This window comes from Theobroma cacao, chromosome 4, assembly GCF_000208745.1.
Source record: "Theobroma cacao cultivar B97-61/B2 chromosome 4, Criollo_cocoa_genome_V2, whole genome shotgun sequence".
NCBI lineage: Eukaryota > Viridiplantae > Streptophyta > Magnoliopsida > Malvales > Malvaceae > Theobroma > Theobroma cacao.
Genome location: NC_030853.1, coordinates 566,038 through 581,689, shown reverse-complemented (window position 1 = coordinate 581,689; position 15,652 = coordinate 566,038). Strand labels below are relative to the sequence as shown.

Sequence of the window (15,652 nt, the reverse complement as noted above, 5' to 3'; positions counted from 1 at the left end):
GTTTTCAAGACTTGGAAGGCAACTTATCTTTGCTAGTTAGATTAGTCAATTTATTTCCCAATCCAGGAGTTTTCCAACAATGAACCGATGTGACCACTGGAAAACACAACAATGAACTGATATGTATTTCAATAAATGGATGGTTTGGTGAACCAGTACTAAGAAAACAAAACGCCACCATTTTCTTTATTAAAAATTGAAACATACAGAGAAAAATGTTACAAAGGAATATCAACAATTCCGTGATAAATGAACCATAAATGCAAATTTTCTCTTGACCCCTCAAGACAACTGTTGAAACCAGGCTTTTGGTATGTGTCTGCTGAACCAACCACCTAATCCTCTTTCAGAATGGTATATTTATACAGATGAACCGTATTTACATGAGCAGCATTATGATACCTTAATTCCATCATCCTTCATTATCTGATTGCTGGTGTCGAGGAGGGTTACCAGTGATCTTGATTTTCTGCTCCGGACCCTGCCTGCTTCCTTCAATAACTCACCCAACCTTCGTTTCTCATCAATGACATCAGGATTTGCTGTTCCAAGCTTCTCCTCTCTCATGTCAACAACATAATCTAAAAGCTCGATGGCATCATCCAATCTGTGAAACATAAAATTTGTAAAACATGAGAACTACAAATTAAAAGTAAAAAGGTCCAGAATTTTGCAGCCTTGAGTTCAGAAAACAGATTAATCACTTAAATGACATTGCTAGAATTTAAGAGAAAAGATTGTACCTTCCCATTGCATCATAGGTTCCAGCCAGATTGCTGTATACCCCCAATGTATCAGGGTGATAAGGACCATATTCTTTCTCCAATATGCTCCTTGCTTCTTCAAACAGATCAGCTGCCTCATTTATTGCATACAGCTGCACGCAGGCAAGACCCATTTGGTTCAGAGTAATCCCAAACAGGGCAGACTTTTTCTCTCCACTAGCTCGAAACTTTGAAATGGCACTTTTGAAGGTGTTGTAGGAGTCAGCATAGCTCCCCATCATGTAATACATGACTCCCATCTGTGCCTCAATGCCTGCAATTGTGCTTTGTTGACCTGGGGCTTCGCCGAAAATGCTTAAAGCCTTCTTAAGTAGTTTGAGTGCCTGATCCAATTCATTCATAGATTGATACATGGCAGCAATGTCAATGAGACCACTGGCAATCTCTTCGGAGGGGATCCCAGGATTCGGCTTTCCATAAATCCTGAGTGCATTTTCACAATAAGTTCTGGAATCCCTAAGTTTTCCTATCTTATTGTACAAATCAGCCAAACGAACGAAAACTGAAGCAACTGTTGGATGATTCTCTCCTTTTGCTGATTTAAATACTGTGAGCGCTTTCTGGTAGGCAAAAACCGCCTCATCGAACCGAGCCATCGATAAATATGCATCCCCAATGCTACAATCAATTGAAGCGACATCCACTTCATGACCATTGGCTGCCAAGGCCATGCTAGCTAAAACGTAATGCTCAAGAGCTGACTCATAATCTCCTTTGGAATCACAGATGAGTCCCATAAGTCTCCTGTCAGCAGCTTCTTCGATAGAAGGAGGAGCACCATTCTCCCTGTGGATGTCAAGGGCCATTTGACAAAGCTTCTCAGCCTCATCAAATTGCAGTGCTTGAACATGTGCTTCTGCCACATATCGACATGTCTCACCAACTCGAGGATCAGTTTCTCCCAAAACTTGTCTCTGAATCTCCAAACCTGCTGTATAACACAATATCGAATTCTCAATTTGACCCAACATTGCATAGGTATCACCCAATTGCATGCATCCAGCAAATTTAGCAAGTGCATGAGTTTGGCCATCCTCAATCACTGGAATTTCAATTGAGCGCTCAAGAACAGGAATTGCCTCGTTGTACTGTCCTAAGTTGTAGTACAATGCTGCCAGAACATGCAGAGACATGACGAGCTCTAAACTTGGTTTGCCATTTGCACAAATCTCAAATGATTTCGTGGCTCGAAGAGCCATTTCAAGGGCTTTCTGAGGATTTTCACCAGAAGACATCATATCCCTTGTCTGTTTCAGTAGAAATGGTCCAAGGTCTGGATTCTCCAACCCTGCCTCTAGGTTATCCCCAGTTCCATTCTGAAACTTTGCACCAAGTAAAGCAAAATTCCTCTGTTTCCTCAGAGGGGAAGCCGCATTTAGTTTTCTTGCATTCTTCTCATACCGCTTTTCAACTGGAGTTTTATCCCGGGAAGATTTGCTCTGTGGACTTGACTTTGCTGATGCTTCAGAATCCAATTGCAAGCGAGAACGATGCTTAACACCTGGAGTTTGATTCTTGATCTTCTTCTTCACAGGCTTTTTGTCACTAGATACATTTTCCTTTTTAGGGGTCAAGTCACCAACACTGCCTTCTTCTTTCTTCTCTGCCACCACCTCCTTTGTCATTTCAACAACACCGAAGTCCCCAACAAGATGGCGCAATTCTGAATCAATCCTTGATTCCTCACCATATGATCCATAGCTAGTCATCGATGGTGATTGGTCAGAGCTTTGCATCTCGTAGACATTGTGATAAAGCTGCTCGATGGAGGTTTCCACCACCCCATCAATGGCTAAATCAATGGAATCACTCTGCTGACTCTGTGGACTCAATGCACTTCTCGGAGACCTTTCCTGATTAAAGCTATCCTTGTAGGGAGTGCAAAACCCATTATTAGGTTCATCGACTCCGCTTTCTCCATTTATTGCATCCATAGCTAATCCAGGCATTGCTCTGCCAAAAAAATCAATGCAAACTTCACAAGTAAAGCACCGAAGTGCACAGAGAAAACCAATAATGAACCAGAAAAGAAACAATCATGAGGTTAAGCCAACCATGAACAATGTAAACCTTTCCATCATCAAAATCCCAAGAAAAAAAATTCCATACTCATTGTCAAATTCTTCCATAGTATCCCAACAAAGCTAACCAAAGTAACTTAACATCCAATTCATTGTACAAGTCAAAGACTAACTACTACAACAACAACAACAAGAAAGTGAAAACCAGTTGCTAAATTTAGCCAAGAAAATTCAATGATCAACATCACAATAAGACCACTAAACCAAAAACAGCTACAACAAAAAGAAAAAGAAAATGAATGCTCCATAACGATAATGGATAAATGAGTAGTACCTTATTTAGTTCTGTTTAATGAAGAAACCCAAATTAAATGCTGATGTTCTCTCTGGGTGTTATGTACAGAAGAAGAAGTCGAAGAAGAAGGAATGGGGTGGTGTCATGTACTTGTATCTCTGTTGGCTTATATGTAAACTTTTTATGGCATAGAAGGACGAGGGAGAAATGGGGTATTTTGAGAAGAGGAAAGGGGCAAAATGGGGAAAATATAAATTAAAATAATTGAGATTAATGCAAATAATTTATTTATTAGTGTGGGGCTATAAAAGAGGTGGAATTTTGAAGCAATTTAGAAGGTGACTTTTCTCCCAACCTTTTTTATTTTATTTTTTATTTATTTTTTTTGGGCTGCCCTCCAACTGCCAATTTAACCTTTTTTTTTTTAATTATTGTGTTTTTGGGAATATATTTTGGGCTGTGAAAAGGAGAGACAGTTGAAAAATTGGCGCGATTAACGGCTTTTCAAGGGTGAAAGGTTCGAGGGGAATAAGTTGTGATGACAGGGCTGTATCGTTAGGAACCGTGAAAGGTTGTTTTCATTTTGACACGTGGAGGGATATGGTTGCCGCTTTTAATCGTTGTAGGACTCCACGTGGACCACATCCAGCTTCGTTCTTGCTGTTTTGTTCGGGACAGCAATTTTTTCTGACCCCCTTGGGTGGTCCTACTGCAGCCCAATAATAGTGGGCCCCAAATTTGACCATGGCCCACATCACTCCAAAATGGATAAAATTTTATTCTCATTTTTAAATGTTGCTAAAGACAAATAAGGAAATAAAACATCCATTTTAAGGCAATTTATAAACTAATATGTATGATTTTCTTATATTAAAATAATTAAACAGTTATATAATTTGCATTTATAAGTACATATAATAAAGTTTAATAGTAAATCTACTTTATGTTTGCTTAAGTTCTTACAAAATCGGTATTTATATTATAGTATGGCTCTGTTTTAGAAACCAAAGCTAAGTCCCTAGTTCATTGATTTTTTCTCCTAATTTTAAAGTAGTCATGGTTAACATGAAACAGTGAATATGATTATTAAGATTTATATAATGGTTAAGTCAATGATTATTAGTAATTTAAATACAAAAAGTTATTATACTAGTGGTGTTTGGACTCGGACCGTTATAATCGATAGCAAACATGTGCCAATCCAATGAGACATTTCATATTATATTGGTGAGATCTTAGTCTTGTGGAGTTAGCTTTGATAGAATTGTGATGTGTGACCTTAATTAGAATATCAAAGATATAAGTGGGTGAGATTGTAATATCTCATTTCAAATTGTTAAGACTTATATAAAAATTTAAATTTATCACATATTAGTAATTTAAGTTTAAATCTTTAAAAATTACGTAATTTAGACTCAAAAAATTATTGATCTAATAATGCTTGGACCCTTATAAGCTAAAAGTAGAGTCATCAACAAGTCACAAGTAAGGAAACAAGACAATATACAGTATGCAAGAGAAAGAAGTGTGATGAAGCAAAGGAACTTTATGTCTTCTTTTTTATTTTAAGGTAAAGCTATATACAAGATTTTAGGTAGGGTCGAAAGAGAAAAAGTGCTGGATCAAATACAATTAAATGATTAATTAGTTAGTTAAAAGACATGAAGACATCCTAAAGTATTTTTGAATACTTAAATATATTTAATAAATGTGTGCTGCATTATGATAAGTAGAGTATATTCTGATGGTGCCTGCAACTCCCTTCCTTTTTGACACCCCCAACCCTACCTGGTGGTTAGGACCCAATCTTCATAATATTTATTCCAAGTTTGGGGGGTCATGGGGTTTAGGTTCATAATATTTTCTCTCCCTCCAACTTTACACACATAATAAACTGTGGGGTTTGAGTATGTTATTCTTATATCTATTGAACTTTAACAGATTCCTGTCCAATGATGAGCTATTCTGGATTAGCACTACTATTAGGTTTAGTGTCCCACCAGTACCATGATTAGCTAGTAATCTAAAACAGAAACACCAACCAAAGGTATTAATTATTCAGCAATTAAACTTCACCTCAATTTTCGAGTAGAATTGTCTCATCTTCAACAGCAAACAACAGTGACAGCTGCTGCTGATATTTATATATAAATGGACATCGAGATGGTGGCAAAGCCTAATCACCTGATATTCAAACCCCAACTACTAGAAGGATAGAAAGAATAATACCACCTACCCTCTCCCTTTGCATATATCTTGTGTCTTAGTGCCTACCCTTTTTAAATTATTTTCTTTTCTTGTGGGGCTCCTTCATTATAGGGTTCCTTGATTGATTTGAAGTCTCACTTTGTTGGCAGCATGTTGGGTTTTCCTTTGGCCTTTTGGGGTTTGCTGGAAAGGAAGAATATAGGTTTATAGTTGGATAGTTTGGATTGCACGATTATCCAACTTGAGTCATGCATGTTTTTACATTTGAACAATTAATAAGATTTGAGTGAGGAAATACTATCTTTATTTTGACAAGTTGTTGGATTCTTTGACCTTTTTTAAACATGTAATTGAATACGTGACTACCAAGTCAAAATTAGCTTAATTAACATGCTAAATATATGCATGTGTAATGGGCATAAAATCTTTATAGTGCACTATGGAAATAACTTGGGGAAGAAGAAAGTAAAGGATTTACCGACGGATTCAAAGAAGTGCAAACAAAAGCTTCTATTTTAAGGTTAGAGCATATTTTTGGAGAAGTTAAGGTTGTAAGTAGTTCTTAAATAAGAAACCACTTTCTAGAATGTTGATGCAGATCTGCTGTAATTGTTGAACTGTCACTTCATACTCCAAATCTGATAATGCCACCAAAATTCCTTATAGACAAAGCTGGTTGGCTCTAGCCCAGCTGGTTACCTGGTTTAGTTGCTTTGCATATCAAAGAAAAGTCTAAATTAATCTCGTTAATAATCTTCTCAAGAAACCTTGTTAACAGTCAAACAAGCCTTAATTTAGTGACTGATAGTAACTTTTTATTTATTTTGGGAGAAAACTGACTTTCTAGCTAGCTAGTTGGTACATAGGATTACACGAATAAAAATTAAGAAAAATTATCTTATAAATCAGGGTTTAGAAAATAGAAAATTATCACATTTTCAATTTAAAAGATATATCTATTAAGTGAAAAAAGATTCTTATTTATAAATCAAGACCCACCATATCTCTTAATGAGGTGAAAATCATGACACCAGATTAAAGAAGACTATAAAACCCGACACTCAACATTCCTAGTTACGCAAAGACCAGCTTAGCACTGTCCTCAAATTAACATATAGACAAGTATCTCAAAGCTTGATTCACTAGAGTGTGATCCCACACTTAGTAAGACGCGACCACAGTGCAGTAACAGCAGCATCCAGTCCCACAGATATCAGCTGACGACAAGAGCTTCCAAACTCAAACAGAAACCCAGGCCATCCAACCCTAGCATCAAGAAAGTACCTTGGTATCATTTCAAAGCTCAGCACCAACAGGTATCACAACTCAGCATTCGAATCTAACTTGTGTGGTAATTTTTTCAAAGAAGGAATTTTATTGTAATGACTTTTTTCTAGAGTAAGTTTGTTGTGAAAGTGAGGGGATGAACTGGAGATGAGATGGAATGGAATGGAATGGAGCTTTAGTGAAGTAAGAGGGAGAGAGGATCTGATCCCCCGGTTAGGTCAAAGGGGCAACTTTATTTATTTTTTTGGACCTTTTTGAAAGGTTCTGATCTCTTTTCTTTCTTTTCAATTTTGACTTTTATTGATTCACTGAAAATTAAGGGGATATAACATATGTGTGGTTCAAAATGCCAAAAAGTTTGGCCACAGACTGGCCCCCTCAATGACATTAATTCCTTCACCTCCTTTGAAACTAGTCAAAAATAAGCTTTTTCTGTAGTGAACCAAGCTGTGCAGGTTCTATATGAGGGTTACAGTCAGCAGGGTGCATATGGACCATTTCTTCATCCACTGTACATGTGCAGTTTTAAGTTGAAGGGTACCCCCATTTATATATCATCAGATTCCCATACCCAACAATGTTTTCACCAATGATTTTAGAATAATTGCCAATGTAGGTCAGGCATTAAGTTAAAGAACTTTTAACATGATCGATGTCTAGGCGATCGACATTTTTAAATCAAATATTAATAAAAAAGGAATCGAGATGTCTCATCTTTTTATTTTTTTTAAAAATATTATATCAAATAGATCGATATAAATAAAGAAAGACAAAACATATCGCAGTTAATTTTTCTTACTAAAAAGCAAGTTGTGATTAGAGCCCAAGTTTGCCAACAGGTTACAGCTGCCCCTTTTTATAGCATGCCTAAGGGCATTCCAACATGCATGTAAGTGATTAAAAACCATCATATACACACAGAAATTTAATGCACAAGCTGCTCCAATAATCTATGTAAGTAAGAGTTATCAGAGGATAAAGAAATTGAATTTATGGCAATTCCCATATATAATTTTCAACAGGAGTAGGAACATACACATCTTAGTTGATTTGGAAAAATTTTATCAAATGCTAAACTATGTAAAAGTGTCAATGGGGAAGCTGTGATTGAGAAAAAGCCAGTTATCTTCGTCAAAGGGAGGGCAATCCCTGGGGTGGGTTCTGTTTGACTTGTGAATATAGAGACGTTTATGGGAATGATGGAAATGGGCTTGTATGGACCAGAATCATTAAGGGAAAAAAAAGTGCTCTTTCACTTACAACTTTTCTGTTGGGTATATTCTTCAAAAGCAACATGGAGGGAATCTCCACCAGGGTCCCTTTAGAGTCAAAAGTGACTCTTTGCTGAAATTCCCCATGTTTTGTTTTTCTTAAAGTCAAACCTCTTTCTTTCTTTGAAGGAGAAGTAAGTAATTGTGCTTAAGCTGATGCAAACAACCTTATCTGCCTTCGCCGAAAGTAAAGGGGCTTAAACTTGAATAACTATGAGGGTTTTACCATGAGTCTCTAAAGCCCATTACCCATTGGCATTTGCTTTTGCTGGACAGTTTTTGTCATGTCAGCCAACTTGGTCTTGCCCTTTTTTCCTTCACAGTGCAAGACAAAAGAGATAAGCTATGGCATTTTCCAGCTTGAAAAAGACCTTATCCCTGCCTTCGCCGAAAGTAAAAGGAGATTAAACTTGATCACGAACTTACCCCCCATTTTATGCTGGCCAATTTTATCCTTTTGTCTTGTCAGCCAACTTGGGTTTTGCCTTTTCTCCATCCGCATTCAAATTCGGGAGTTTGTGAACTTCCTACGTTTGTGATAGAAAAGCAAACGATGGAAACAACGCAATCTTTGACCAAATCTTCATGGAAAAAGTAAGCCATGGACATTGTTTGCATTAGTGAATAGTGCCTTAAGTCACACGACTTCTTAAAGAAATACGACCAAAGTAGCTCGTGTTCATCACTTGCACCAGTCTTGTGTTAAATGCACCACAAAAAACCTCTATAAAGAAGGAAATTCAGTATCAAACTGATGACTAAAAGTGTAGGCCTCTGATCAATTTATACTACAAAAAGAATAGTTAACATGTTGTTTAGCGCATTAAGTAAAGCTAACCATGCGCACGGGCTTGCGCACGTTCATGTGTAAACTCTCACATACACATGCACACATATAAAAAGCAAGGGAGGGATGGAGGAGACAAAGAGTGAAATATTCTAGTTGATCAGTGGGGCTCCAAGCATCTGGATTACTACGAATGTTCTGGTGCAGAGATAGAGCTTCAAAATTCAAGTAATTTTCCTCAAGGAATCATCCTTAGGCTCAAGTGGGACACAAATTTCTTCCTTAACTGATATAAATACCCTCCCCTATTCCCTCTTCTTTCCTCAGGTCCTTCTAAAGTAACACACGCTAAATTTTCGACGCTCATCATAACAAGATGGAGTCTTCAGAAAGCATGCGGTATTCTCTCTTCTTACCTGCTCACACAAACATGCAAACACAAACAGGCATGCACACATAAAATCACACGAACATATGTATATAAGCAACAAACAGAAAGCACTTTGTAGATAAATACTATAGCACAAATGATTTTAATGCTAAATTGATCAAATTATTCGAGCTGCAGGAACAAATGCGCGGCATGCTTCAGACAGTTCATCAGAATGGAGCACCTGGTCGACCACATGAGAACTACATATCATTCAGTTCATGAACCTACTTGCGGAGTGTGTAAGAAACACTGCAGGTCGTTTGAATCGCTAAGGGAACATCTTATAGGTAAGTAATAAATATTAGCACATCCATAGGTCTTGTTAATCCAAAGGTTTTCTGAGAACGGACTCTTGACTCTTGAGTACTATTTTGTTCCAAATAGGTCCATTGCCGAAACAAGAGTGCAAGAATTTGTTCAACATCCGAGGATGCAAATTCTGCTTAGCCATTCTGGATAGCCCATATGCTCTTAGGATCCATCAAGACAGATGCCAGCTCTCGGGCGTAAATTATGTATGAACCCTTAGCTTGAAATTAAAACTACATATTTCAACTATAATTCCTTCCCCCTATTCGCAAATTAAGTTTACACTGAAATTTATACATGATATCTCCTTGTAGGGAATAGCGGCTCGTCTGGCTAACTTAGGTCTTCGTGATAGCTTGACAATCGACAATGGTTTTTCAAGAGGCCCGCAAGTAGTTGCACTAGCTTGCAAAATGGTTGGTGCTGGCAGTGACGGCTCATTAGATCTTTGTGCAAGGGTTTGCATCATTGATGAAAATGAGAATATGATCTACCATACTTATGTCAAACCACCAATTCCAGTTACAAACTACAGGTACGATTAATTAAAATGAGAATATGACTATGCCAATATGCGAATTCTGAGAATTCCAACAAATGGAATCAAACAAACCAATTAGGTTTTCTTCAACTACTTTCAGGTATGAAACCACAGGCATTCGACCAGAATATTTGAGAGATGCAACGCCATTGAGACAAGTGCAAAGAAGGATTCAAGACTTCCTTTTCAATGGAGAACCAATGTGGAAAATTCGATCACCTAAAGGTGGAAAAGCCAGGATTCTCGTGGGTCATGGTCTTGATCATGACCTTGACCGTCTCCAAGTAGAATACCCAGCAATCATGATAAGGTAAAGTTTAAGGATGCTAGCATACATTCAAAAGGAACAGGTGCTGCTGCAATTATTTTATAGTCTACATTGCACATTCATCTTTTCCCTATATATTCTACTTCTAGAGACACAGCTCAATGATGAAATTCATGTGGAAAATACAATTAATATGGTATAAGTTTATGTGCCTACAGGGATACTGCAAAATATCCTCCGTTAATGAAAACAAGCAAACTTAGCAACTCACTCAAGTACTTAACCCAAGCATACCTGGGGTAAGCGTCTATACACAATATCTATTTAATTTCCTCATGATCATATCTGTCGATAATTATTCAATGATGCAACTTCTACATTCAGGTATGACATCCAAACCGGCATTCAAGACCCTTATGAGGACTGCGTTGCCACAATGAGGCTTTACATGAGGATGAGGAATCAAGCTCATAGGAGAGAAAACTATCCACTGGCTTCTGACCCTCAAAACCGAAACAACTTTGCATCATGGAGGCAAAGTGAGCTCGAGAGGATGTCCCCAGAAGAAATGCTGGCTACCTCAAGGTCTGACTACTACTGTTGGTGTTTGGACTCTGAATGAGCATTGAACACCAGCATATATATGTGTAGTTCTCCTGTGGTCAAACAGGTGTTCCATTCTGATTAAAGTTTAAGGATGCTAGCATACATACATACATACATACATATATATATCCAAAAGGAGTATGATAAACTTTCTAGCTTATCATCCCAGGACTTGTAATAGCAATAAGAAGGAAGTATTTGTTATTTCCTTAGAGTACTAGTTGTTAAATTTGTACTAGTAAAACAAATTCTTGGAGTATGTGTGCACCAGTGTATAATATAATAAAGTAAACGTCTAAATAAAAGGCATTATTTCCTTAGTATTTGTGATTGCCAAAGCTAGCTAAATTATGTAAACCCCTTACCTTGTAGCGCTCTTTGTTTTTGAGATGATGATTAATGTCTCCTTCTGTCCGGATAATATCACCTCCTTGCCACATCTTCTGCTGTTATTATCGTCTCTGACCCTGTTAATCTATATTATAACTTCTTTGGACATCGTCAATCGTTATTCATTGAGTAAAACCTGGAAAAGCCATAATAATCCATTAACAAATTCAAGAACAAGCTGTGCAAATTTGAAAAATTGAAAAAGGAAAAACTCTTATCAAAGTCATTTGATCTAACTTTTTTAAGTACTTCTTTCCCAGATTATATTGCTAAAAGTAGTGCTTATTACACTGTAAAACCTTCCACAAACACAAACTTACGCACATATAAAGAGACTTACTATGAAATATGAATCATCATAACATACAAGATTACTGTTCTCTAAATTTGCCTGTGATTGCCTGCAAATTCTGCTGCCTGTCATCATGGCCTTGCTGGTGATTAAAGTTTTCCAAGTTCAAAGACCTGGAAACTTGTCATGTTTCAGTGGAGCTTGATATTTACCATGCATGTGGCACTATCTAGGCCTCATGGTTAAAATCGATTCCCATTTAAGGACCACACGCAAGATCTTAGACCTCATTAGCTTCTACTAGAATCAGATGTTCAGGAATTTGAAATTGATCAGTTCTCCTTCGCTTTTGAATCTTGATGTACGTACTCCATGAAATACAGATGCAAATAACATGTTGAAAAGAGTACTCCATGTCCCTGGTAGGAGGGATCATGTATAGTCGGGGATCACACACCAAAACAGATCCATCAAGAGAGACTAACGAAGAACCAAAAGATGTTTGTAAATTTGGCAGACTGCACTAGGCCTTTCGAGCTTTCAGTTACTTTAAAATCTAACCCTAACTAAAGGTTAACTTGTTCTTGCTTCTTGGAGATTATTCATCTGACTAAGATGATTCCAAAATTAAGTCTGAATCTCTTTCTCTCTTTCAGGCTGAATATACATTTTTACATTTAATCTTGAACAAGTGGCACGGAAAACTAGTAATTACAGATCAACAAGAAAGAATAAACCCCAACCAAACGCTAAGCAGAGAAAAACAAGGAGGGAAAGAAGTAAAGTAACAAGGAATCCAAGATGCTTACGATCAAGATAGCGACTCTAAAGTAGGAATTCTGATCATCAAATAGGCGAAACACTCATATAGGCACTGATCAACCAGTGATCGGTTGAACTCTATGGATATCAAGAGTTCTAGGCCTGTTCTTCCCTAAAATAGTTACAACCAGTACTGGTTGATCATCAAAAAGCTACAAGAATGTTCATGGTGAAGATGATATATAATTAAATTGGACATAATACTCAAATAGGTCCCTAAATTGTGCAAGAATTTTCAAATAAGTTCCTTATTCTTTTATTTCATTTAATTAAGTCCATATACTTTTATTTTGAGTCAAACAAGCCTGTTGACTAATGATTGACTAATTGTTATTTGTAAAAATAACACTTATTATTTTATATCCACATAGCATTGATTTGGTATTGATGTCGAGAGTGAAAAATATCACATTATCATGTTATCATACAAAATTAGTATGCCATGTCATAATCAATTATGATATGTCAACTTGTCATATCATTATCAATTATGATATTTTAGTATTTTACATCAGTGTCATGTGGTATAGAATAACAAATGACGTTTTGATTAAGTTAATCATTTGTCATAATGACTTATTTGACTCAAAATAAAAGTATAAGGACTTATTTGGCTCAAAATAAAAATATAAAAACTTAATTGAATGCAATAAAAATATAAAAATTTATTTAAATTTTTTAAAATAATTTGGGGACTTATTTATATATTATGCCATTAAATTATATCATTATCTCCAAAAAAGATGAAGACTAGAAGACTTACCGCCTTAAAATGCACTTTAGCTACTAGTTGTAGATTCCTCTTCCATCTCACAAAACTATATATGAAGATGCACATATGGCTTAAATCCAAGTATAAAGCAGCGGCAACTGTTGCTTCAGGCTAATTTATCAAGACAATTTATTTTTTAATAATTGGTGAAGGTGATTCGAATCTTACTCTTTAAACAGAAGATCATACACTAATTAATTAGTCAAATGCTCGGGTGCAATTTATCAAGACAATTTACTTTAAAACTTTATCAAATTAGCAAAGCATCATGCAAGTGCACATGGTCAATAAGCAATATAGTAGTAAACGAGTTATCGTCTCAACAGGGAGTTGTATCTAAATTCTTGCTAATTACTAAAATTGGGCAATTTAATTTTATCTAAGTAAATCTAGTTTGGAAATTAATTGAAAATGAAAATTAAAGTAACAAGGCTAAACTAGTGAACTAAGCTAAAAAAATTGCAAGTAAATTGAGTTGGAAAACAATGGGGAAGTACCTAGAATTATGGCTTTAATTAATACTTCATTTGGACTTAAGATTAACTAATTACCTCCGTCGAGATATCGTACAATAGCCTAACTTAATTTAATTCTCTATATGTCTATAGCTAATTAATTAAGCTAAGTTCCTTAAGTATAAATCCTATAAATTAACTATATATGGTTAATAGGTGTATGTCTACCTTATTAACAAATTAATTCATAATTGTAATGATCATATATTACCTAAACCATGGTCTTTTTAAATTAATTTTGTCAAGCATTATCTAAAAACCCATACACATCCTATTGGTGATTAGTCAATAAAATGAGAAATAAGTGCAGATTGAATAAACACTAAATATTTCATAAAAACAAGTAATAGTTAATCAAGCATCCAAACTGTACATTAATATCCACCATAATCCTAGAACAGAAAGTTCAGCTTAACATTTCAACAGCCCATAATAAAATTTCAACAAAACTAAGTATTTATACAAGGAGTTTTAGAGAGAGAAAAATAATGTTAGTGAGAGAAAACTCTTTTGGTGCAGCTTTGCAAGTTTTTCTTCAAGATTCTTTCTCTTCTTTTCTCCTTGTGGAAAGCTCCTTTTTGCCTCTGTTGCTCCTTAAGATGCTCTCCGTCAGCTCTAAAAAATAATTGTATTTATATCTTTTTTGATGGCCATTTGATGTAAAATTGAATGTCCAAAAATGTGCAAAATTACGTGTCAGCGCTTAGGCACCCAAGATTCTATTTTGTGACTTGTTTTAACATGCTGGACAGTGCAATCGGCGGCTAGGCACTAAGAGCTAGGCGTCTAGGTGCCCAAGCTTCTGTCAACACTGATTACATTATGATGCAGTCAGTCAACTTCCTTTGCATTTTTTATCACGATCCCCTCCGAATTGGGTGAAGTGCTAAACATCAAAGTTGTATTTCTTCCTCCTAGCTTTCCTTAGGTCTAAGAATTGTGTCGATTGGAGTTTTGTAACTTGAGTTATGCTCAAAACATTATAGCATGTTCGGAGGCCTTTATTAAGCTACTTACACCACCTTTTGCCATTTAAGTTCTAAGTTTTTTTGCACATCCTTCAATATCAGAAAATCAATTAGTTAAAGGCTGAAATGAGGGATTTTAACAAGAAATTCATTGAAATTGCATAAATGATGAATGCCATGATATAAATTAAATTACTACTACTAAGCATAAAATTACCTATGGATGACTTCAAATTAGAGGACTTAGCTCAATTTTATGTTCCAAATATGCATAAGATAATTTTATATAAAAGAGTTATTAGCAACTAAGTGTTTTTTTTACTCATATACATGCTTGACTTTTCTTTTCTTGCAAGTAAATCAAAGGGCACTCATCCTCCTATTTTATTAGTAGAAGGGTATAATTTCCTAATTAGTTCCCTACACGGCTACTCCAAGATATAAGTGAATGATAACTCTACTTTATAGAGTTATTTTGTCACATTTTGAGCATTGAAATTGACTAAATCCTTTAGTTTAGATTTGAAATGGTCACTTTTTACTTGTTTCTTTTAAGTTTAATTTTAATTGTTTTAAGTAGTTTGATTTAGTTAGATTTTATGTTGTTTAAGTAATATTTTTTATGTTAGTAACTTGTTTTTGTTTGTTCTTGAAGGTGCATGATCCAAAGGCTTCAAAACGGTGAATAAAAATGAAGCTAAGTAAAAAATCAACAAGTTGGGCGTTGCGGCCACGGAATTATGGGTGCGACAGCACCAAGAAGATGAGGCAGCCATACATGGGGTAACAAGTAGGGCGTTGTGACGCTAGAGACGTAAGGCTGCGATGCCAAGGCATCCGGGAGTTGGGAGCCGCGACGCCAGAAAGTGGAGGCCGTGGCATCAGCACGATATCTCTTTAAGAATTTTTTCCGGATTTGATTCGAAGTAAGTATTTTGGAGGCTATTTAAAAGTACTTTTGGAGCAATTAAAAGGTATCTTTTTTTTTTTCTCAGAAAAATTACATTTTTGAGATTCTCAAGAGGTTTAATATGTTGAGTTGCAAATCTGTTGATTGTCTTGTGGTTGTGAATGACAAAGCT

General features: G+C 36.0%; 2 protein-coding genes across 2 annotated transcripts; one reads left to right on the top strand and one right to left on the bottom strand.

The window, feature by feature from the left end:
- Nucleotides 160-3,320, bottom strand: LOC18600757. The gene is made up of 3 exons (XM_007031400.2): nt 3,141-3,320; nt 744-2,738; nt 160-607 (listed from the first exon to the last, which is right to left on the bottom strand). The coding sequence occupies exons 2-3, from the start codon at nt 2,732-2,734 to the stop codon at nt 394-396; spliced, it is 2,205 nt and encodes a 734-aa protein (XP_007031462.2). The 5' UTR covers nt 2,735-2,738; nt 3,141-3,320; the 3' UTR covers nt 160-393.
- Nucleotides 8,967-10,895, top strand: LOC18600756 (RNA exonuclease 4). The gene is made up of 7 exons (XM_018119344.1): nt 8,967-9,053; nt 9,223-9,374; nt 9,472-9,602; nt 9,711-9,931; nt 10,038-10,247; nt 10,424-10,504; nt 10,590-10,895. Exons 1-7 carry the CDS (start codon nt 9,031-9,033, stop codon nt 10,825-10,827), a joined length of 1,056 nt encoding a protein of 351 aa, XP_017974833.1. The 5' UTR covers nt 8,967-9,030; the 3' UTR covers nt 10,828-10,895.

Coding starts and splice junctions, on each gene's coding strand:
- LOC18600756 (XM_018119344.1), top strand. CDS start 9,031: ATGGAGTCTTCAGAAAGCATGCG. Junction 10,248..10,423: donor TACCCAGCAATCATGATAAG/GTAAAGTTTAAG, acceptor ATGTGCCTACAG/GGATACTGCAAAATATCCTC. Junction 10,505..10,589: donor TTAACCCAAGCATACCTGGG/GTAAGCGTCTAT, acceptor TTCTACATTCAG/GTATGACATCCAAACCGGCA.
- LOC18600757 (XM_007031400.2), bottom strand. CDS start 2,734: ATGCCTGGATTAGCTATGGATGCAATAAATGGAGAAAGCGGAGTCGAT. Junction 608..743: donor ACCTATGATGCAATGGGAAG/GTACAATCTTTT, acceptor TATGTTTCACAG/ATTGGATGATGCCATCGAGC.